Source organism: Poecilia latipinna, unplaced genomic scaffold (genome assembly GCF_001443285.1).
Source record: "Poecilia latipinna isolate Pla-1442-1.1 unplaced genomic scaffold, P_latipinna-1.0 Scaffold274, whole genome shotgun sequence".
Lineage (NCBI taxonomy): Eukaryota > Metazoa > Chordata > Actinopteri > Cyprinodontiformes > Poeciliidae > Poecilia > Poecilia latipinna.
This window is the reverse complement of record NW_015112890.1, coordinates 387,024-411,253: the sequence shown is the minus strand read 5'-3', so window position 1 is coordinate 411,253 and position 24,230 is coordinate 387,024. Positions and strand designations below refer to the sequence as shown.

The window sequence follows — 24,230 nt, the reverse complement described above, 5'->3', positions numbered from 1 at the left end:
GGTTTTTCCTGTTATTAACTTTCCATTGAGCTGTTCAGAATAAATGTCACATTATAGATGGAAAATGTACATTTTTAGTTATTTAACGTGCCATTTTTTACATCACAAAACCTTGATGTTATACCAGGGATAGGATACATTGAGCTACTGAGGTGTAGTCTTTTATAGTTTGTATGGGAGCAATGCAAATATGAAATAAATTGTGGACAGAGGACTCATAAAAATAAAACCTTATATTCCAGCCTATAATTACTTTTTTCTTTTCTTATTCTCAAGGTGTAGAAATATTTCATAAACTGAGATTAGGAGGAGGTTCATGTGGACAGCTTTACTGAAAGTCTATCTAAATGCTTTTTAAAGATTTGTAGCCACTAGTGGCCTTTATTCAAATTGACTAGACAGAAAATGGGGGAAAACATGCAGCAAAGCTCCCGAGGTTGGTTCTGGAACCTCAGACCAAACACCACAAGCTGCCCTGAATTAAAGAACGATGAAAAAACTGGTTGAAGGAAAAATAACACTTTATTCATTAGTTAAATCTCAATTAAATGCTTGAATACATCATATTTAGATATTTATTTTCACATCAAAGTTTGATCAAAAGCACAAAGTTCAATAGATGACCAAAAATATACCGTAAAAACCCCTGGAAACCCGACTTCTTTCGAACATAATCAAAGGATGCAGTCCAGCCATTTTTTTTTCTTTTTTCGTTTGTCTGTTAGGATTATAGCGTGTTAATCTGTCTGCACCAGCATCTAGAGTCAGAAATGATTCATTTTTGACTTTAGAATTTGCGTGTTAAACATGGACCCAAAGTTAAATGGGATTATTCCAGGGTTCATTGGGTTCTTTCCAATAGACAAAGAATCGAGACAAATAGCTTCTCAGTTTTAAGAGATCACTAAAATCCCGGTGTTTGTTTCTGTCACTTCGTCAACAAAACACCGATAGATTAAACTCCTTATGCTGAGCGTCTACCAAAGATCAGGTATGATATCAGGGTTAAAACATCACGAGTAAAACACTTGTGTTGTTTTATAATAAGTTATTTCACTAGTAATTGACACATTGATTTATCTGTCTTTGCCTATAGTTGACAAGCAGTTGGAAGTATAGAAAATGTCAGATGAATATCAAACAAAAAAAGATTTTCACCTCCACCAATTAATTGGCAAAGTGCCTAAAAATGCTAGTATGTGTAATCAGAAAGTATTTCTTCATGTCATCAGCAAATGATTTAATGATGGTGTGACTATGCTTATGTTAATCCTATTAAGGAGTAAAAATTGATATTTGCAAACTGTGTTTGCAAGGATCAGTGTTTTAGTTTTCAATACCTTTTTTTACTTGAATGTAGCTGAAGACATTGCATGCTATCTGTTCAATTTCAGATGCTTCTCCACACTCCATCAGACATGCAAACCAGCCATCTTCAAGGTATGCCAGGTCAGAGTAACCACTGGGGCCCTTGTTGAGGATCCAAGGGTTGCTCCATGCACTTGGATCCTGTGGGGATTTGTTCAGATACACCCCTAGGTCCACTCTTTTGGACTGACTGGTCGGATGGGAGTAAAGCAGCCACCGCGGCTCCAGATTTGCACCAGCCACTCCAGGTTGAGCTGGAAAGGAGACCACACTCCCCTGACATCCCCCGCCTGTTTCCACGAGCTTCTCAGCAAAAGGGAGGGTGAGGAAATCCTCTCCCCCGTTGTCACTGACTGCCTCCACACGGTAGCCTCCCTCATTGCGGGCATTACAGTAAACGTACCTGCTGCCTTCGCCATCCGAAACCTCGGCCATTTCGCATTCAACCGATTTGTCGTCGAGCGTGTTGCCCAGCTGCCACGTGGCGCCTTTGTCGTCACTGTAAAAGCAGAACGCGCGCGAGACGGCAAAAAAACACGACACGCAGAAGCACGAGGGGAAGCGAGAGACGTAAGCGTAGGCTGGAACGATCAGTCTACCGCTTTCTGTTTGGAGGCCGTGACCCGGACCAACGGCAAACGTTGCCCACTGTTTGGTCTGAGGAAAATTTACTGTCAAATCAGTGACCGAGCTCCAGGTCTCACCGGCGTCTCTGGTCGTCATGTAGCAGAGACGGGCCTTGTTGACGCCCCAGAACCTCTGCCATGGTTCTGAAACGTTTCCTTCGACACAGATGAAAAACAGAAAGAGTGTCTTGGTCGTCTTTTCGTAGACTGGGCATGGATTCATGGGACGATATCCACCAAGATGGACCTTCTCCACCACGTTTCTGGACACTGACCACTGCAAAAGCATACAACTCTGAGTTAGAGCCATGCTGAAATGAATGGCATAGCAAGAAAACAGTTGGTTTAGACCAGTGTTTCTCAAACATTTTCAGATGGAGGACCACTAAACCCATTTAACAAACACTCACGTACCACCTAACTTGAAATTGCCCCCGAGATAACCCCAACATCTTACTATATGCAACCTGAAATGAAAATATTAATGTTAGTCTTAACTGACTGTTCATCTTAAAGAGAAGGATGATGATGACAAAATTATGAACAAGTCTACTCGAGGCATTTTGAGTAAGAGATTCTAAACTGCGTATTCTAAGCCCAACATAAATAATAATTTTATTTTAGGTGCTACAGATGCAGTTAGTCAGCGTGGGGCACAGCACTGCTCAAAAACAAAAGTTCTGCAACTCACCCCAAAAAACTGAAAAATATTCCTGCAGACTGAATGACTCTGATATCTTCAGCTTTTCCAAAGCTTCTCATCCATTATTAATTTAAACACAATCCTTTGGTAAGCTAACTGTAGCGTCAGACTTTAAGCTCACATCACAGCAAATAAATGCTCATTTACCTGCAGCACCTTGCAGACCACAGGCTGAGAGAGACTGGTTTAGACGATTTACCTTAACACTTATTTCAAGAGTGGCTTCGTCTTTGACCAGCTCTCCTGTTTTCATGACCAGCACCTCCGCACTGGCATCATTTGAGGTTCGCCGCTTCTCTGCAAAGGCCAGCAGAATCTTTTGGTCTTGGTCATAGTGCAGAGCAGGAATCCTGTACACCTCCTCCTTGTTGGAAAGGAAGACGGTACTCTGCTGTCCGGAGGTAAGCAAGGCTTTCTTTTCCATAGTTTCTCATCTGTGGGCAAAACAATCAATCAGTGTTTTATCAGGGGCAGAGCTGTGAGGGAGGAGACTTTATTGCAATGAAGTGGGGGCCATGTCAGTGTGATAATAAGCATCTTGATTAAAGGTAAACAAGGGTGAAGTACCGTACAGTTAGTTTTATCTGAGGTCATTTGGAATAAAGGTTCCTGCGGAAGGGGTCACATGTAGATAAGGAAGATAAGAGAACAGTTTATTGTGTCATTAACAGTTAAAGCATACCAACCCAAATAATAAAATGCTAAAAGAGACCAAACAAATCAATACAGTTTATGAATGTCAGCTGTGAGTTTTGTTTTCACAGTTCCTGCAACAACTTAAAGTTCCTGTTGGTGGATTGTTGTCAGCGTTGCACATCAGATAAAACTTTTTGCTCATTCTGTCTTGCTAAATAGTTCAAGTTCATTCAGACTGGACAGAGAGTGTGACTATCATTTTTTCTCCCCACCAAGTCTTGCCATAGATCTTCAACCGGATTCAGGTCTGATCTTTGACTGGACCGTTCTAGCACCTGAATATATTTTGATCTGAACCATCCCGGTATATCTCTGGTTGTGTGTTTGATGTCATTGTCCTTCAGCTTCCTGGTCCCTGTTGAAGAAAAACATCCCCACTGCATAATGCAGCCACCACCATGCTTTCCTGTGGGAATGTTCAGGTTTGGACTTCATGGACAGAAAGTTCATCAGACTGGCAGCTGGGTTATAAAAAACATCAAAAATAAGGCATAATGTTCCTCCCACTTCAGCATTAAACCTTACTTTGTAAAAGTTCACCACAGAAAGTCCCAATAAATACATCAAAGTTTGCAGCTGTTTGAGTCAAGGGGTTTGAGTATTTTTAAGAGGCATTGCAGAAAAGTAGATAGATATTGTGGAAAGGGTCAGTATGTTTTCCTGACACTAATGATTTATGATCCAAAATGTAAATAGTGGATTTTTAAAGAGATTTTGAGAGTTTAGAGCACAGCTTCTGTGTGTGTGTGGGGTCTTTTTTGTTTGTTTTTTCCCCCCGAAACTAATATCTGCACTGCTCCTATTAGGGAAGGATGATATATCATAACATGTGACATCATTTGTCCCACTACAAAAATACCAATCCTCCTCAAATCAGCTAAACAACACGAGGCTGCAAAATATCAGATGTTCAGAACTAAAATTTCACCAGCCTGAACAAAGACACTGGAAAATCTTCCAGTTGCACGTGATGTGATATGAAAATATTATTTATTTATACTGTCATTTCTTTATTTGTCGAGGTATACATCTGACACTGGAACAATTATTGCAAAATGAATTGTAAAAATAGTAAAAAAAAAAAAAGAAAGAAAAAGAACTCACCAACTGCAGTGAATCACTGCCCAGAGGAATCCTGAAGGATATGATGAATGTAGAAGGGTGGCCCCTTATTATAGTCTGCTGTTTTATTGCTCCATGTTTGTGTTATCATATTTTCTCTGGTCCATTTGTAATTATGATAAAAAAGCAGAGTTAATGATTGTCATTTGAACCCAAACCAATCAGTTAGGCGGTGTCTTCATCAAACAGCCACGGTCATGTTTGTTCAGTGTGAAACGCAAACCGTCCACTGGGTTTATCTCCAGGCTCCTGTGGAAATATTTGTTTGTACCCCACATCCAGGTGGGCTCTGCTCCCTCGTTGGGTAACCTCTACAGACTCACCTCCTCCCTACTGCTCTCTGCTACACTACGGCTTGCAATCTTAGGATAAACTAGTTTGTCTTTATTAACTTATTTTTAGTCTTCCATCATATACAGTAGATCCCTGGTCTTCAGGGGTTATAGACTCCAGCATTTATCTAAAATGTATAAACACTTCTGTCTATTTTAATTATTTTAATAGTTCCAACACAAAATTTATCTCAGTATGTGGAAAAAGACACAATGGCAAATATCTTAGCAGTATCACAGAAAGTTCCAAGGGAAACAAAATGGCATCCCTGCATTGGCTACATCAATAGCATGTCAAGTAGCATCACACATGTGTTTACGCTTCCCCAGTTGCATTTTCCTTTGAATATTTTAGATTTGATCTATGAAAAGAATTACTCGATTCTACCAGCCATAACCAGACATGATCTGTAGAATTGGTTATGTGTCTTGACAAGATGGTTAAATAAATCTCAAAAAGTAACACTTCCAATTCTGATCTATAGAAAATTGAAGAGTTAAGAAATTCATTGAAATCTGTTGGTCTGAAATGGGTTCCAAAGGAATTTCTTCGGTTTTGGAACTTCAGTGAATCATCCTTTTGCGGATGCAAAAGGAGAAAACATGGAACAGTGGTGAGTCTTCCAAGAGTTGACCAGCCAACTAATATTACTAAAAAGCACATCAACAATTCATCCAGGAGGTCATGAAAGAACAAAGAACATCTGAAGCACTGCAGGGCTTGGATAAGGTAGCCGTGTTTGATTCAACAAGAATCTGGACAAAAATGGCCTCAATAGGAGAGTTTAAGGCACAAAGTCACTACACAGCAAAGCAAACTGGTTGTTAACCAGAACATCATACCTACAGTCAAACATGGTAGTGGTAGCATAATGCACTGGGACTGCTTTGCTGCTTCCGTACCCGAACTATGTGCTGTAAATTGAAGTAACCATGAATTCTGCTCTCTGTTGGACCAGTGGACTTGAGCTCAAGGTAGCAGAGCCAACATGAAGGTTTTCAAATGGAAACAGTATTGAAAACTTTTAAATCTGAATCTGAATCTGAATATGATCGTTCATGGAACTTCTTTAGAAATGTAAACTGTGGACGCTGACATTGGAGTTGGGGACGTATGTGCTTCTGCTACATGGTTAGCATTGACATGCTACTTTAGGCCTGAATAGCTTCGCTGATAGGCTAAGTACTATTAGCACAACTTGAACACAACAGTCTTTTCCAGTGTCACATCAGATTATGTTTTGAAGTAAAATTCATCACCGTTGTTAGTGAACGTCACATGTGCGTCAGATTTACGGATGTACCAGAAACACTTGAACATAAAGATTCTGGTTGAAAAAAAGTGTTTCATTTTAACGTGTTAAATTTATGTATTAGCTGACTCACATATAGTTAACTAATACGAAAGAAAGAGGACTTTAAATAAAGTGAACATTTTCCAAATTTCCGTAGTATCATCCAAAGTAACAAACAACAACATCAGTCTTCTTAGACTTAGAGACAGACTCTTGTTCTCAGCTGAGATCCTGGAGATGCTCCATTTCTGGACCAGGCAGGATGCAGAACCTGTCCTAGTTAGGCAAAGCAAGAAGTGAAGCTTTTTGTTTTCACGGTTAGGTTCAAAGCGACAGGGAAAAGGTTTGCATTTTATCAATAATGACCTGGTTCTCCATCAAGATTTCAGACCATTTTAACTGCCACCAGTCTGACACCTGGTCAGTTTGGGTTTGAGGTAAAAAAAAAACAACAAACAAAAACAACCGAAACCTGCTCTTTTAAAAAGTTAATAGAAACTATGAATGTTGCTCATAGAAAAGCCTAACCTTGTTCTGAGCACCGGTCAAAAATGATTAGAACACTAATAATTTTTAACCATTGCTTAAAACACTTTTCTTCTCGATGTGTCGTGTCCTATTTCAGTAAAATATAAGGAAAGCTTGTTAGCTTTTATTATTTTTATTTGCTGCTATATTTGATTCTGCGATATTGTTTAATTGTAGTTTGTATTTATTGCTGATGAGCTGATTATTGACTTCATACTCAGTGATTATGCCAGTTGTTTTACCAAGGGTCTATTTATTCACCTGATATAAATGCTCATATCAGGTTCAGATGATTTCGGAGTGAATTATAAAGTTAGGAGGAATTTCCAATAATGGAAAAATATCAGATGTCAACATTGGTCTAAATTTTTAAATCTCTGCGTTCATTTTTTTTTCTCCAAACATTTCTGTAACATTTGCCGCTCTGAATAGATTTTATTTAGCTTGACTGGAGTGAATGGGGTAATAAAAGGTCAAAATTTTGTTACTGCAAAAACTTTTAGCCAGAAAAAAAATAAGATTAGGACATTTATCTATAAAATATTAAACCATGTGTAAAAAAAACAAACAAAAAACAAAAAAACAAAAACATGAATGCATCCTTCTTTCTCATAACTACAACTTTAATGTTAAAATTTTTGCAGTGGATCGCATTGTATTTCAGTTAAAAAAAAAAACCCTTACACTGTGAAAACAGCTAAATCTATGATATAAAGAATATAGCTAAAGATTATTTGCATTTAGCATTGAGGTGTGATCTATTGCCAGACAGACCCTAGATTATTATATTAGTGATATAATAATCTAGGGTCTGTAAGGTGTTTTTTTTATTTTATTTTTTCCCCTAAATGTTCTCATCTGCCTTCTAGTTGTCAGAGGAAATGATAAACATCAGGTATCCTGAGGGGGTCAAATGGAGGCTTGTTAGAATGTCTGCCCTGAAGCCCAAAAGAAGTTGCTCAGCCCCTGCTGAAGTCAATCAGTGTATCAGAGGAAGAGAACTTTGTCCATTGAAGACTTTAAATGATAAGTTGACAAACACAAATCAGTCTGACCTGCACAAATCAATCCTTTGTGGTTTGAAAGAAGAAATTCTAACATTTGCAGACAGACCTATTAAATATTAATCATTTTTATGAGCACATGTGGTGAAAGGTATTAATTTAACTTTAGATTTAAAAAAGGACGTGTGTTCAGCAGAGGGGTAGAGCCATGAATGGCTTGTTTTCAAGAAATCCAACAAAGATGGGCGTGAGCTCGTTCTCGTCTCCTGTGGCTGTGGACACACACTGCGAAGGGGCGGAGCTTTAAAAACAAAAACAGCCAAGAATCCAGCGCCAACATGGACGCCAAGCTCACTCGCTCACCTCATGTAAAAGATCATGAGTCGAGCCTAAATGGCCACCGAAGCTGCTCAGTTGCAGCGCTTGAGTGGGCGGGACCAATGGCAGACTGGAGTCACATGACCCGCGCAGAGCCAGGCTGAGCAATTCCAATATGGTGGCCAGCTTGGCAGGTCTACGGTTCCTGTTGATGATATTGTTGTTCTGCGGGATCAGATTCGGCGCCTGCAGCCAGGAAGCTCCGCAGGTCGTGGGGCTGCGACTGGAAGACCCCGGGGGTCTGGTGCGCATGAAGGACCGAATCATCTCGGCGCCAGAAGGAGCCACGTTCCAGCTCCGTCTCTTTGGGGCTAATCTGAATGGAAGCTGGCCGTGGCCGTGGCTCGCGTTCGCTGGGGCGGCTGAGGGAGCCGCAGGGTCGGTCGGTGATGCCCCTGACCCGTGCAAAGAGGAGTCCAGTCGGCAGGAATCCGCCTTTAATGCAACGGAACCGTTCAAAGCGGACGAGCCGAACAGCGGGCTGCTGACGGTGGAGGTGAAGAAGCGTGGGAGCATCTCCGCGGATTTCTACCACCTGTGTGTACAGAGAGGGGGGATGTGGGCATCAGTGGGCCCGGACAGACTGCAAGTTTGTCCGGGAGAATCTACAGTCCCTCCACGGCTGGATATGACCCCGACGACAGCCCCCCCACGGCTTAATATGACCAAGACGGCAGTCCCCCCGTGGGGTCTGGCTCTCCTGGTGGTGCTGATGCTGCTGATCTGCGGGCTGCTGAGGACCGTAAACTTGAGCCTGCTGTGGCTCGACCCAGTGGAGCTCTATGTTCTCCACAGCTGCGGATCCGAGGAGGAGAAGCGAGCCGCCAAGCGCCTGGAGCCTATCAGGAGGAGGGGGAACTTCTTGGTGAGTTCCTGAGGTAGAGCAAGTTGGAACTTAGCACGATATAAGGGTTTCAGTCGATATTAGTTTATGTTTTTAATATCTGAAATGGTATCAAACTGGTGGTTTTATCTCTTTGTTCATATGCATGTTAATAATTAACGTTGTTTTGACACTAGATATTTATACAACAAACACTGGAATCGACCTGGTACCTTTAGACTGCTAGTTGACTGCTTAACCCACAGAGCCATGGTAGGTTCATCAGGATGTAGATGAATTAGTTGGTACTTTGGTTAGCTGGCCGTGAGAAGTTGAGCTGTTTAAGTCTTTCCTCTGCCTACATCCCCCAGAATACTGTGCGGTTCTGGATCGGATTTCAGTGAAATTATTGAACATTGTATCGGACGTATTATATACTGATATTGATAATGTGTTTATCTCACTATGTATTGTTATTAATTCGTTGCCCAGTCCTAGTCGGAGGGCCGTTTCGTTTTCTTCTTGCCAACAAAGCTCTTTCCCACTCAGACATGCTCGCTGCTCTTCCTCTGCGTCTTGGGCCACTCCGTCATCGGGGTGCTCCTGTACCGGGCGCTGGGCTCCATAGTCTCGGCGGTGTTCACCAGCGGCTTTCTGATCTTCTTCCTGGCTGAGCTGGTTCCTCACGTCCTGTGCTCCGGCTACGGCTTCCAGCTGGCGCCCGGGCTGACCTGGCTGGCCCAGGTCTGCATGGTGCTCACCTGTCCCCTGTCCTGTCCCCTGGGATTGATTCTGGACCTGGGCCTGGGGAGAGACATCAGCACCTGTGGGATACGGGAGAGAGCCATGGAGATGATCCGCGCCAGCGTCAATGACCCTTACAGGTACTATGAACAAAACTAAGATAATAATAATAATAATAATAATAATAATACATATATAGATACTACATTTAGCATATATTTGATATAGAAAAAACGATTTTAAATTTATTTAGAAACCTTCTCAATCAGTTAACCACCATAACATCACATCATTACATCCCTGCTTACTACTGAGAGTAATGTAATTACGGATTTATCAAAATGCGGTGTCATGAACATCGTGTTGAAATTCATCCTGGTTATTAACATTATCATAGTTTTGTAAGAATATGTTTGAAAAATTTGCAACTTTTCAGACAAGAAAATTGGTATCATCCAAAACTGGAATCGGTGCACCTGTCTCCCTCTCTCTCTCTCTCTCTCTCTCTCTCTCTCTCTCTCTCTCTCTAAATATATAAAATATATATATATATATATATATATATATATATATATATATATATATATATATATATATATGTATATATCGGATATTGATATTGACCCAAAGTTTTAAACCCTAAAAATTGTTATAGCATATTGATAAAAAAAAGTGTGAAGAATGGATTTTATTTATAGTAGTAATTTTTTTCTTGCTTATTTTTTAACAAACACACAGACATTTGTTCTATGTTACTTCATATTTACAGAAGGTCTATGTAAGAACTGCAAGGTTGTTTAAAAAAATTTAGATTTTCTAAACAATTAAAATTTTATTGTGAAGGTTTGAAAAAAGTTGAATCTCAAGTTCCTCTGCTGTGTTGACAGACCAAACAGACATCTGGCTCAATGGTGGCAGACTCAGCAATAGCTGCAGGCGGAAACGAGTGGAGGTTGAGGACTTCAGTCTCCTTGTCTTTCTTCTTTCTCGACAGAAAAACGTCCATGTTGGATAGACCAGTACAAGTAGAAAAGAAAAATGGCCACACTCGACAGATTATTAGTCACATGTTTGGCTTTACTCTGGAGAGGTTTTTGTGTTTTCTGCTAAAAATGCTCTCACGCCAAGTATGTGGGTCAGAAGCTGAAAAGTTTGGATTAATCATATTCATATTTAGGGTCATCGCTCATCCTGGCCTTTTTGTATTCAGATCACAGCAGGATGGGAAATATAGAAAAGGAACAGCCAAGTAGCAGGAAGTAACCTTTAATTCTCAAATAAACATTGATCCATTCAGGCATGATACCTTTACTTCAAACATATTAGAAACTTAGTGGTTCAACTGTTGATTCACAGTATGTCTGAAGCCTGAAGTGGAAAAGCTGCTTAAAGGGACGGTACATTTCGGTGGAATACCTGACCCAGATTGGAGAGAAAAAGATGCGCAAGACGATACTAAGCAGACTTCTACCGTGTTAAAGTTTAACAACAGAACCGAGGACATGTCTGCTGAAGCCTTTAGCTAGGACTGACTGCTGGGTCAGAAGGATTCGCAGTGCCGGATAGAGAATAACTTGTTGTTTGACTTGTTCCAGTAGAGTTGAGACATGTTTGAACTAGACACCCACAGACTGAAGACGAGGAATCTTCCCCAGGCAGGAACGTTTTCCAGGAATCGGTGTCGATTTCTTGGAGGCAGTCTCTACCTTCCTCGATTTCCAGAAGTGTATAAACAGATTGCCTGAGTAGATACAGTGGTGTGAAAAAGTGTTTGCCCTTCGTCCTGATTTTGTGTTTTGTTTGTTTTTTTTCTCTCAGGTTTCTCACACTTAAATGTTTCAGAACCTCAGGCCAGTTTTATTTAAAGACAACACAAGTAAACACAAAATGAAGTTTTTAAATGAAGATGTTTATTATTAACGGAGGAAAAAACCCCCCAAAAAAACAGACCTACATGGTCCTGTGTGAAAAGTTAAGAGATGTACCGATCCAATGTTATCTGTATTTGTCTTGATAATTGAAAAAAATTCTACATTTGGTATTGGTGACAATGTACAAGATTCATAAGGGCAGATCTATTCAGTCTAATTCTAAGCTTTATTATTTATTTTACCTTATAATTAGAATTCCTAATTGCACTTTCTAACCCATTTGAAAAAAGGTTTATTGCAGTTAATTTTTACATGTTTGAACAAGCTTGTGAAGCTATTGGTATATTTAAGTGTGTTATGCTGGTGCAGAGTTATCAAATAAATTTGTAACTCAGTACATTTATGACTGTGTTTAAAAAAACAAAATGTTTCAAGTCAGTCCAGCACTTTCTTGCTGTATCGGATCGGTGTCAGGCGATACTAAACCTCAGATATTGGTACTGGTATCGGAAATGAAAAAAGTGGATTGGTGCACCCGTAGAAATGGTAATCTGGGATGTGACATTAGAAAAAGTCTTCATGTTTCAGCTGATGATCTTCTAGAAACTTTGCGTCAAAGACCAGTGAGACGTTTGGACTTTGATTTTGAAGACTAGAATGATCTGGAACAGGTCTGATTGACTTCATTGAGAAGATCATATGTTTGCTGTTACTGACCCATGTTTGTGTGTGTTTGCACAGCGAGTTTGTGAAAGAGGAGTTCAGCCGTGGGATGCTACGCACCAAGACGGTGGAGGACATCCTGACTCCCCTGAAGGACTGCTTCATGCTGCCCAGCTCGGCTGTCCTGGACTTCTCCACCATGTCGGAGATCATGCAGAGCGGATACACCAGGGTGCCTATTTATGAGGAGGAGAGGTTTGTGTTTAACTTCTGCTTTTTTTTTAACGTACATTCCATCATTTTGATTTCTTCGTCCATCATCTTTAACTGAGAAGAAAAGATGTTATTTATTATATAAACAACTTGCAGATGCTGTTTTGCAAACACCAGAGGGCGCCATAAACAACAAACATAATTCCCAGTTTTAAGCTTGCTAATTTTTTATCTGTTTATTGTGAAGGATAGTATCAGCTGTGTAATATTGATTTAAAAAAAATAAACTTTTTTTTTATCGTTTTGGCCACTTTTCTGTAAAAGTGAATGAGGAAAAGTTAGAATTTTCTCATTCTTACTGAAGAAACTCCCCAGAAGGCTAAATCAACAGAATGATTTCTAGCAGTAATGAATAACTTCTGCTGGAAAATGTTTTTTTAATGAGCGACTTCTCATGGAAACATTACAGAACCCTGGTCAGACGGATCACTGTTGGTCACATCTTAACGTGTCTGAAAACATTTTAAACTCTGTCGTTCTCATGCACTAACCTTTTTTTAATTTGCTATTTTTTAGGTTATTTTGTGAAAAAGAGCAAATTTATAGCTGTGTTTAATAAAAATAGCCAATATGGACAAGAATTTTCTTTCCCAATTCTCTTTTATTTAGTTTAATTATGACAAAATATGAAAATATACTCTGAAGGTCTCTGTCTAAATGAAACTATATGTTCAGGGAGTTTAAAATTACTGAGGGTGTGTAGATTGAACAACACGTAGTGTTACAACTAGGGTGCAGCGATTTCAGCTTTCTAGTCAATTCCGATTTTTGACCAATGTTTTTTTTGTCTGAAAAGTTGATTTTTATTCTTTTTTTCCTCATATATTGACTGATTTTCCAAATTGAAGGAAATCTGGACCAATTCGTCGACACACTCCTACCTCTAAAGCTGGTTTAACACAGCCAGGGTTTTTCCTGAAGAACTTACTCACCTCCCCTAATGTTTAAGACTGCAGTTACAATGCAAAGCACATGGCCATCCTGGTGAATCAACACAGATGTGTTCAGGTAAAACGGGTAAAAGCAGGACTGAAGCTTACAAAAAATTGGAGGTTTCAATTTTTGAAAGCTGGTACAGATTTCAGTCTGCTCCATTTTCTCTTTAAGATCGATAAAAACCACAAAACGGGTTAATTCATCCTTTCTTGTAAATCAAAGCTTGTTGACAATAAAAACTGTAATGTGAAGCAAAGAGCAGCTCAAGGTTCTGTGGTTGTTTCTAACTCAATAAATCCCTAAAAATCTAATAAACATTTCTAGCCATTTCTAGATGGCAAATTCTAAGCTGATTTTCTATCATGTTACAGTAAAAGTGTCATCAATGGGACTTTCTGGGAATCAGACTTTCACCTAGAAATAAAGCCGACGGCTCCATGTTTGAACTTTTCATAAGGAATGCCGTCAACCTGAGGACCTGTTTGAAGACGCAGCCGCTTGCTTTGTGTTGGATCCCTCTGACCGACACGTTGTTTGTTTGTTGTTGTTTTTTTCCAGGTCCAACATCGTGGAGATCCTTTACGTGAAGGATTTGGCGCTGGTGGACCCGGAGGACTGCACGCCCATGACCACCATCACCAAGTTCTACAACCACCCGCTGCACTTCGTCTTCAACGACACCAAGCTGGACGCCATGCTGGAGGAGTTCAAGAAAGGTGAGCTAACATCTGAGTGACCAATCAGAGACCTTTCTGTTCTCACTTCACCCTCTACTCTCTGCTTTGACTTTGCATTTATTTGCAACACAAACATTGCAACACTAGATATAATAAAAAGATTTAACAACAAAAAATAAGACCCTAATCCTTAACATAAATGAAAAAAGTTATGTTATCTATTTTTAATAGATAGAATAGCTATATTTAATAGATTAAATCTATTTTTCTTTTTTTTTTCTTAGTAAAAACAAAATAAAAAAATGCAAATATGTTTTTTTTTTTTTAGGTAGGGACTAAAATTGTCCACAGTATTAAAACATCAACAGTTATCTAATTTTTCTGTCTATATAATATATTATCACAGATGTCTATGTTAATATCCCAAACATGTACTAGTTGATCTGGTATATCAGAAAATCTAATCACATAATGGAAAACAATAAAAACAGCCAACTTTGATTAGATTTCAACTTGAATAGGATGAAAAAAATGAACCAAACAGAAATCAAATGGTAACAGTAGAAATTATTAATAATTGTGAGGCAGTGGCACAAAAAATGCCAAAGGGACACAGATTGCTCTATGCAGTTAATGTGAATGAAAGACTTGAAGAAATAAAATGAATCACCAAAACATTAAAATTTCACCCTAAAAAACCCATCACACCTCACAGCGTACGGTATCTGCATCAACAGCAGATAGTTGAAAAAGTAAAACTGAATCAAAGCAACCGAGAGAAAGCCCTGAGATCCAGCAGGGATCTCATTTCCTAGCTGCTCTCTAATGCAGCATGACAACCGCACTGAGCATGTGCAGAAAGCTCGGTGCTGACTCAGCAGCTGCTGCAGCTGCAGCTGACTGAGCAGGCTGGAAACACTGAGAGCTTTCTGCTGCAGGAGGGAGAGAGAGAGAGAGCGTTCAATGGGTCGACGCTTCTGATTGGCCGCTGCTTAGAAAAAGCAAAAAGCAGTCTCTGAGCTCGTCTTGGAAGTAGCTAAACTTAGCCGCAAATCTGCTTAGTTTGGGAAATTTGCTTAGCCCTTATTTTTCTGATGATGTGATTTTTCTAGTGGCAGAAAATCCAAACTGTTAGCTTAGAGAGGAAAATATCCGTAACAGGGTTAAAATGTCTGCAGAGGAATGTGTTATCCAGCATTTTAATTCAGAATCGGAGGTTGAGTTTCAGTTCTGAGCATCAGACTGCTTTAATCCAACAAAGAGAAACGACTACCAAGAGCAAAAATGAAAACAGATTAAAAGAAATGAACACAATGAATAATTTGTTTTAGGCAATGTAAAAAATGAAGATGCAGGACTTCATAAACGTAACTACAGAATTAGAAATTCTGCCTATTAAAGGAATATACAGGTCTGTCATAACAACAAGTTTTGCTGGATGATAAATTGTTCCAGAATTTATTGCGATAAACAATGATGATGTTATATTGAGACTTTTTTTAAAGTAATATAATGGCAGTGGTATGATAATGCAAGAACACATTCTCAAAGATCAATAAACTTTAAATTCTAATAAATTTATTTATTTATTTCAAACAGACAGAAAAGACAATCAAGAAAGAACTAAAATAAAATTGAATGGAACAAACTAAAGAAATAAAAGTTAAAACAAATTATTATGCCCAAGTAACATACAAATTTTATATTTTCTGTTCAAAAAGGAACAGGTAGAATATGCAATATTTTATAATGTCCTGTCCCTTCCAATAAAGGTAACACTGGAACTGGAAGACATTTTGAATAACCAAAATAAATAAACAAAATAACAGAAATGACAAATAAAATGAATTATGAAGTCATGAGACCAAAACACCAAACTGAAGACTTTTATCATCCAGTTTTTGTTGGAAAGAGAGAAAAAAGAAAAACAATAAATCATAAAAATGATTACATTTTCTCATTTATCATGTGACTAGTTGATTTGCTACATTCATATTCACATAGCCATGTACAAAAGCCTAGCAGTTGTCATGGAGACAAGGGGACCCCCAATGTGAATCTCTGTGCTCCAGTTCTGTGTTCTTTGGACATTTAAGTGTAATCCTAAAAAGATGCTTCAGTTACAAACCAGGACTGGTTTGGGGTTCCAGTAAGTCTTTACTCAGTGAATTTTATTTTTTATACTCATTATTTTTGCTCCATTTCCAAGGACTTTTACACACACTTTAGTAGGTTTGAAAGTAAACTGCTGGCCATTGTGTGTGCGTGCATGCGTGTGTGTGTGTGTGTATTGGGTCAGACTTTTGTTGAGATCCAGAACAAGCAGGTAACACATTGTCTAACTGAGCTGAGTGATGAAGGTCCGTCTCTGTGTCTGGTGTTCATGTAGGCAACTCTCACATGGCCATCGTCCAGAAGGTGAACAATGAGGGTGAGGGCGACCCGTTCTACGAGGTTCTGGGTCTGGTCACCCTGGAGGACGTCATCGAGGAGATCATCAAGTCTGAGATCCTGGACGAGTCCGACGGCTACTGTGAGTGCCTGGGAAAACTTTTCCTGCCGCTGCGGCCGTTTGTTTCTTTGTTAAAACTCCCGTCTGACCTCCACAGTGGACAGGAAGGTGAAGCGTCCGATGACTCCTCTGGAGATCCCTCTGGAGCCTCGCGGCTCCCACGAGGAGTTCTCCATTTTCAAGCCTCCAGAGGGAGAGCCCAAGATCCACACATCACCACAGCTCCTGCTGGCCACGCACCGCTTCCTGTCCAGAGGTGTGTGCAAAATGAAAAAAGGTTATTCAAACAAGAAAAAAAAAAAAAAAGCTAGCTCAAAAGTTGTATTGATGGGTTATAAACCTGGCTTTCTAGTTGAAACTTTTACATGGGGATTGTAAATTCTTAAAAATTCTTAACTTTGTGCATCCAAAATATCAAATCGATTTAAAAATACATAAAATATCTTAAATACTGTAATCCCATATCTTAAGGTTTGTTGTGGCAGGACTATATTTATTTTTATATTCTTGTGTATGTATTGTTTTTTGTCAGACAAAAGTTTGAGTTTCACACTGACATTTTCATTGCGTTCGTTTACTCGAGGCAGAAGGTAGCTAGTATATTGCTAGCAAGCAATATACTCTTGCTAGCTGGCAAGAGTATATTAGCAAAATAACTAGCTAGCTAGTTATTTTGCTAATATATATATCCATGATGGAGGCAAAAAAGGCATGGTAGTTAGCTAGTTTTTTTTGTTTGTTTTACCAATGATGGAGGCAAAAAAACTAACTAGCTAGCAATATTATTTTACGTATAGCGGCACCTACTTACCCATGATAGAGGCGACAAAAAAGCCCTGCTAGCTAGCTAGTTTTTTATTTGATCAGTTATGGAGGCAAAAGAACTAGCTAGCAAGAGTATATTAGCAGCTAGTTACATGTAAACAAAACAACTAGCTGGCTATTTTTTATTTTTTTTTGCTTGTCCATGATGGAGGCAATGTCCAAAAATTGATTAAAATGAGAGAATAAAGCACTCTGGTGGGGTTCCACTTCAGTAGGTGTACAAATGGGTTATGAACACTCTTGACGATAATGCTGTGATAACGATAAAGACGCTGAAGTTCTGTCTTGCTGTTTCCACCTTCAGAAGTGGAGCACTTCAGCCCGGCTCGTGTGTCTGAGAAGGTGCTGTTCCACCTGCTCCGCCACCCCAGCGTCAACCAGGAGGTCCACTTCGACCACAACAACCGACTGAGCCCAAGCCACTACCTGTACACCCGCAACCACCCAGTGGACTACTTCATCCTCCTGCTGCAGGTACAAAGTGCCAGCTCAGCACGACTGCAGGGTTCCCATGGCAAAAAGTCTGGACACCACCACCTTAAGGCTCCACACACTTCATCCGGATCTGAACAGTCGACGTTGGCTCACATGGTTTTGGGGCTGTTAATTTTTGCAGACACCCTTTCACACCGCGGGGTTCCCCCATTCCCAACCTGCATCCTCTATTGTGCTTTTACAAAATGGTCCACAGAGAGATGTGGTTAGCAGCCATGTTGGCCACAAACGTCTGACCAATCACACAACACCTCTCATTGACATAGACGCATGACAAAAATTGCATGTAATGGAGAGCAGATATTTTGCTTCAACGCATCCGCTTCCACTATCCGGCCTTTGAATCCTCAGGAGACATGGATACTTTTAAAGAACGTTCATCAGACTCTGTGGGGAATTATGTACTTTTGTTCGAGTCTTTACTACATAGCTACACAAACTGTCAAAACCGTCAACTCTTGGATGGAGTTGACGGAGGAAACTGTTTGCAGAAAGGTGTGGCGCTCTCTCTGTGACTGTTTAGTAAAAGCAAAACAGAGGATGCAGGAAGAGAGTGGGAACCCCGGCGGGTAGTGAGGTGACGTATACCGATGTGGGACGGTTGTTCCCCAGGTGGTCTGCTCTGTTGAATACAGACGTCCAGGAACCATGTGACCGCACGTTGACTGTTTGGCTTCAGATGAATTATGAGAGAGACGTCAGGGAAAGACGGGGAAATACACCAAGATCCCAGACTTGGTCATTTGTAAATGTTTTCATATGAACATTTTTAACAATTAAAATAAAATAAAACCAAATCAGTTTCCTGTTATTGAGGCAGTTACAGCAGAGCTTTCACTGATTGATCCCTGTCTGGTTGTCAGGGCCGTGTGGAGGTGGAAATTGGCAAAGAGGGCCTGAAGTTTGAGAACGGGGCCTTCACTTACTACGGAGTGTCTGCTCTGACGCTGCCCTCTTCAGGTGAGATGATAGACTGCGGTCTGTTTTCACTGGAAGGCCTTCTAGTCTGTGCTGCTCACTGTCTGGAGCAGTGGGACGCAGTGTTTCATATTTAGATGACTAAGTATTAAATAACTTTTTTTTTTAAAGTTTCATGAAGTCATTGACATCAACGTTTCTTAGAGGAAATCTACTTGAATACAAGCTGAAAGAATTATTTAAAAATTAAAATGATTAATAGCCAGTTAAGTTTATTTAAGAAATTCTAATAAGCCAATCACACAATTCTCTTAAACATTATGGGACACTAAGGTTTACATGAATGAAATAAAATGTACCGTCGATCCCACTGTGTTCCTGCTAACTCTGGAAAAATCTGGGAAAAGCTTTATTGTTTCTCCTGTTGTCTTCTTGTCCTTTTTTGTCTTTGCTTTTGTCCATGTTTCTTTCTCTTCCTCTGATCATCTGTCTTTACTTCCACTTCCCTGGCTTGCAGATGCTAAAGTCTGTGTGCTGTAGAAACAGTCAAGTTTAGCATTTCCTATTTTAAGTTGACGGCATTAGACTGGGAACTGTGGAACCTTGAGTTTGGAATTGTAAGGACGTTCGACATGGAAAACTACGTAGGAGACCTCTGTAAATTGGAATATTCTAAGGTTTATGGTTTGTTGTGCTGGTTGCCACGTGAATTAGCTGCTTTATCAAAATCTAAAGTCTTCCTTTATTGTTTTATTCTTTTCCTCAGTAATAGTTTTGTTGCCCAGCAATGTGTGTAGATGAGGCTTCAGCAGACGGGCTGATTCTGAAGGAGTCACATCTAGAATCCTGTGGTTTGATGAAGGATCTCTGTGCAGTTTCAGACTGTGTGTGTGTGTGTGTGTGTGTGTGCGCGCGCGCGCGCGCAGTTCACCAGTCTCCGGTGTCAACCCAGCGGCACTCTCCCAGGGACCCCTTTGAGTCAGCAGACACCACCAGCCCGTCCAGCTACTGTCCCGACTACACAGTGCGAGCCCTCACTGACCTGCAGCTCATACGGGTGAGTGGGCGTGTCCACTGGGGCTCCTGGGGGACACTTAGGGGACACCTGTCCTGTTATTAAACTGGACTGGACTCATTTGTAAACATTTTTGAAGTTCAAAGTTTTCACAGCTGCTTGGAAACAAAACTTTTTTTTTATCCTTCTTGCATCCTTTCATTTATTTTACATTTTTCTTTTTCTTTCTATCTTTCAATTTTCACTCTCTTTCTCTTAATGTTTTTCCATTTGTTTTCGCTCCTTTTTTGCCTGTTTACCTCCTATCATTATTTCCTCTGCCGTCTTCTTCCGTCGTCTTTTTTTTCTTTTTTCAGTACTTTCACTCTTTCACATTTTTATTTTTGACTGCATTTGAACTTCAAACCAACATTTCTCCTTCGCCACATGGATACCGCTAACGTAAGCAGGTCATCTAATGTCCGTGACGTTAACCAAGCGGCCGTCTCGTTGTGCTGCAGGTGACCCGTCTGCAGTACCTGAACGCCCTCATGGCGTCGCGGGCGGGCCACAGTCCAGACCCTCCAGAGATCAAGATCCTGCCCAACAGTCAGACCAAGCTGCTCAACGACAGAAACGCCACACCAGGTAGCTTTGCTCAGAACGCTGTCTGACCTGCTGGGTCCGCTGCCTCGCCACACCTGCAAACATTTCCCCCCCTCCTCTTTCTGATGCCTTCGTAGTGTTTTTCTGTTTTGTTTTGTTTTTTTTTGTTCTTTTTTTAGGAATGTGCTTTCCTGTTTTTTTTTTTCCTCCAGCTGAACTGAATTAATTTTCTCTTTCTCTTTCTTTTCCCTCCTTGCGTGCCTCCTCTTGTCTCTGGCCCGCTCAGAGTTTCCTGTAAACTTTTCGTTCTTTGATACCATTGAGAACTTCTGTTAGAGGGCTTTGTATGCATGAGGTAAATCCAACCTTTAGCCCCAGTCACTGACTTACTCACAGACACCAATCCTGTCCTGCTGCAGGCTGACACATTAACCCCCTCATATCACCGATAAGCCCCTCTGAGCGTTCTGTCTGTACTCTAATCATGTGGACCTTTGTGGAGGCAGGAAGGTAAATGTGTCTTTACTTTTCTACTCCTTGTTCTTTGCTCTGTCTTTAAATCACTTTCCCCTTTCCTGTCCTACTGCAGCTGCAGCAGATGCTCTTTATTCTGTTCAGCCTCTGTTTCCCCAAAACAAAGATATAGTAATGTATGATTTAATTAGGCCACAGATGGTGATGAGCCACGTCTCTCTGGTGTCCATATTGGAGGTTCAACATGTTTAAAGAAAACTTCTTAAACTTGTAGAAAAAAAGTTCAAGCTTTCTTTCTTTATGAGATAAATCCTTGTAAAAGTGCCTCAAATTCAGTTCCATGTAAATTATGATTGTTATGTAAATAATATGGCTGCTCAATCATGAGGTGTCATTATTATTGGGAGATGAGGAGAAATACTTTTATCTAAATATCATACTGGCTTTAAATGATTGAATTACAATTACTTTAGCAATCTGAGCAGAAAGAAACTCCTCCAGTGCTTTGAAAACTATTTCATCAGAAAAGAAATGAAGCTGATGACCTCCAATATGTCCGCCCGGGGGAGCCGAGCCGTCGCCTTAGAAACAGTAGACAACAAACAGAGTAGATGGCTCCATCTTCGTCTTCTGTCGCTCTGGTCGTCCCTCCCCTGTATGTGTGAGTGCTGCCATCCCTGTCCTGACCTCAAGCCTCACCCCAGCTCTCCTCTGATTGGTCGGGTTCCACAGGTAGCAGCAGAGCCCAGGAGAGCTCCACAGAAGAGGAGGCTCATGGGTAGCACAGGAAACATTTCTGGTTGGATCGTAGTTATTGGACCAGACTGGAGAAAGAGAAAGTGATTTTTTTTCTTTTATTTAACTAGACCCACTAACTCACACGTCGCCATTCCTTCATGTGATCTTTAGTGATTATTTTATACATGTATGTACATATGTCTGTATAAATATAAATATAGAGTGGTAAGAGAAGATATGTTACCTTAATGGAATTATTTAGTTTTCTGCGTTAATTGGTCCTAAATGTGATCTGAGCGTTTCCTGCTGCGAACCGGAGACTGAACCCTTTGATTGGATAAAGTTCCAGAGAACGGCTTCGTCTGCTTCCTCAAGACGATTCAATGACCCTGCGCGTTCCCATGGAAACCTAAACCGGGGAGTGCCATCACATTCACAAAAGAGACACCAGAGGAAAACGGTGCATTTAAATGCATTCGAATAAGAGGAAACCAGGTCAGAATGTCTGAGTTAGAGCCGTCATTTGTCAGGATTCCTTTGGAATTATGAAAATAATTGTTTCTGTCATTGTAAAATGTGGAAAAGAATCCCAATTATGTTTTTTTGTCTTTTTTTTTCTATATATATATCTCAGATCAGACAATTAGCATCCAAAGATTCATCATTCTCTTTGTTCCTTTACTTCCACAGAGGGAACAACTAAACTCTGGTTTTTCAAAGCCATTTTGGGGGTTAATGAGGAATATTCAGGTGGTTATGAATTCTGTCTTCCTGCATACTGGACTCTGGATGTACCTGTAGTTTATTGTCTCTGTGGTGTCCTGCCACTGGTCAGACCATGTCCAGCTCCAGTGCTTCAACAGGACTTTTCCATCAAACAGGTTCTGCTGCTAAACTGGGCGAAGTTTGCTGAGCAGGAATTAGCTTAGCCCAACGATTTGTGTCAAAGCCGCCAATAAGATCGGAGGAGTTTGAGGAAAGTGAGTTTTCTGGGGAAAAAAATGCAAAGAGGAAATAGTAGAAGAGAAAATAAATCAATATATAATGAAAAAGAAAAAATACATGAAGTAAAAAAAGAATATAGAAAAGCTCCAGAAGAGGATTAGGCCCACTGGGAAAAATAATTCTGATCTTTTTTTTTTCTCAGAAATTCTAAGAAAATAAGTCAAAATTATTATTTTTTTTCTTTTTCAGTGGCCCTAATCCTCTTCCATTAAAGAAGTAAAATACACACTATGAAAAAAGTAATAAAATAAAAAGACTGATATGATTTGAAATAAAGGAAAATTAAATAAGTTGTGTTAAACTGATCCTGTTGAAAATAACCAAATATTAATTTATGTTACACTGTATCATCAAATAAATTGAGAAAGCTCTTACTGTTTTTGTTTACTACAAGTAATATTTGGCATGTAAATTACTTCAAGCCATTTATTTATTCTTCGTTTATCTATGATTATGCCAGGTTCTGTCCTCCGTACGCCTCCATGTTTGTTCTGGAGAATGTAGCGTCTCACCTCAGATTTCCAAAAGTTTGCCAACATTTTCCTGATCCAGTTTGTTCCCAGACAGGCGGAGTTGGAAAACTCAGCAAGATGAAAACAGAAAGACATTTTTTGCTGTACGTTCATTCAGTCCATTCAGCTGAAAGTCTTGCTCTCTCTCGCTCTCTCAGCCTGAATGAACAGCAGACATGCCTCGACATGCAGAACCCAGGCTGCCTGAGAGATGGAGGATCAGACGTTTACTGCATTTAGTAATTCCCAGTTTAGCACCAGAACTGCTTTGGTGGAAAAGTAACTTGATGTGATTACTTGGTGCCATTTTTATTTTATTTTATTTTTTTTTATTTTTTTTACCTTGCTCATGGTGATCGTTCTTTGTGAACTTTGTATCCTCTGAACTGGACAGCTTACACAACATTAAATAATGTCATTTCTAAGTAATTTTTGAATGAATTAGAATATTCCCTGAACATTGTTTTTTATTTAATGTTTTTGAGTCAAACGTCGCTCACATTTCTATCACTGACTGCTCTTTAAAAGAAAAACAATAATCAACTCCGGCTGACTTCTACTCATGTCTTGATGTCAAGTTTCACTTCCATTCTGATTTTTCAAAGATTGTGTGTGTGTGTGTGTGTGTGTGTGTGTGTGAAGTAAGTGTAAAATGTTCCTGTTTTTGGAAATGCAGCTCATTTTAGAGGAACCCGTTTTATGTTACGGAGGCGGTGCCTTTTCTTTTTTCTTCTTTCTTCCAGGTTTAGCTCATTGCACTAAACTGTTGCATTATCATTTCGTTTATGTACATATCCAGGTGCCAAAGTTACATTTGTGTCTGCATCTGTTTTGTCTCTCAGTGGAGATGTTAGTGATGATTTTAATCCAGTATTCTGCATTTTATAAGATGTGAGGAGAATCCTGATTTTTTTTCTTTCTTTCTTTTTTGGATTGTGAAGTAAAACAGATCTTGCATGTGGTCGACATTTCAGGGTCTGATCAGAACTGTAAGGCCTAAATAACATGATTTCTCCATTAGTGGAAAACTGTTTTCATGCAGAAAATTACGGTTTTTTTGGGGTGGAATGTTTATCAAAATTGATTTAAATAAAAGTTAGTTTCGAATGTAA

The 24,230-nt window shown here is 39.9% G+C and overlaps 2 protein-coding genes and 1 long non-coding RNA gene across 5 annotated transcripts in view; 1 reads left to right on the top strand and 2 right to left on the bottom strand.

Moving 5' to 3' along the window:
* The window catches only part of LOC106948140 (uncharacterized), a 19,478-nt gene extending 6,000 nt beyond the window's left edge, over positions 1–13,478 (bottom strand). The window contains exons 1-2 of the long non-coding RNA XR_001425118.1: positions 13,467–13,478; positions 9,086–9,090 (exon numbers count right to left, since the gene is read on the bottom strand). This is a non-coding gene — a long non-coding RNA (uncharacterized LOC106948140). The remainder of the gene's footprint in view (positions 1–9,085; positions 9,091–13,466) is intronic.
* LOC106948139 (sialidase-4-like) lies at positions 504–3,710 on the bottom strand. The gene is made up of 2 exons (XM_015033629.1): positions 2,897–3,710; positions 504–2,271 (listed from the first exon to the last, which is right to left on the bottom strand). Exons 1-2 carry the CDS (start codon positions 3,119–3,121, stop codon positions 1,327–1,329), a joined length of 1,170 nt encoding a protein of 389 aa, XP_014889115.1. The 5' UTR covers positions 3,122–3,710; the 3' UTR covers positions 504–1,326.
* Positions 8,053–24,230, top strand: cnnm3 (cyclin and CBS domain divalent metal cation transport mediator 3). 3 transcript variants are annotated; one of them, XM_015033628.1, is made up of 12 exons: positions 8,054–8,659; positions 8,693–8,917; positions 9,425–9,759; positions 12,232–12,408; positions 13,921–14,078; positions 16,429–16,572; positions 16,649–16,807; positions 17,681–17,850; positions 18,735–18,831; positions 19,716–19,846; positions 20,305–20,431; positions 20,676–24,230. In XM_015033628.1, the coding sequence occupies exons 1-12, from the start codon at positions 8,168–8,170 to the stop codon at positions 20,723–20,725; spliced, it is 2,265 nt and encodes a 754-aa protein (XP_014889114.1). In that variant the 5' UTR covers positions 8,054–8,167; the 3' UTR covers positions 20,726–24,230. The 3 variants fall into 3 exon arrangements, with proteins under 3 accessions (XP_014889112.1, XP_014889114.1, XP_014889113.1); XM_015033626.1 differs by having other exon boundaries at positions 8,053–8,917; XM_015033627.1 differs by having other exon boundaries at positions 8,056–8,917; positions 21,596–24,230.

What these genes read in the sequence shown, in the direction of transcription:
- LOC106948139 (XM_015033629.1), bottom strand. Translation starts at nt 3,121, where the DNA reads ATGGAAAAGAAAGCCTTGCTTACCTCCGGACAGCAGAGTACCGTCTTC. An exon ending in CTCTTGAAATAAGTGTTAAG is followed by an intron (nt 2,272 to 2,896) that starts GTAAATCGTCTA and finishes ATGCTTTTGCAG; the next exon opens with TGGTCAGTGTCCAGAAACGT.
- cnnm3 (XM_015033626.1), top strand. Translation starts at nt 8,168, where the DNA reads ATGGTGGCCAGCTTGGCAGGTCTACGGTTCCTGTTGATGATATTGTTG. An exon ending in AGCGTCAATGACCCTTACAG is followed by an intron (nt 9,760 to 12,231) that starts GTACTATGAACA and finishes GTGTTTGCACAG; the next exon opens with CGAGTTTGTGAAAGAGGAGT. An exon ending in GGACGAGTCCGACGGCTACT is followed by an intron (nt 16,573 to 16,648) that starts GTGAGTGCCTGG and finishes TGACCTCCACAG; the next exon opens with TGGACAGGAAGGTGAAGCGT.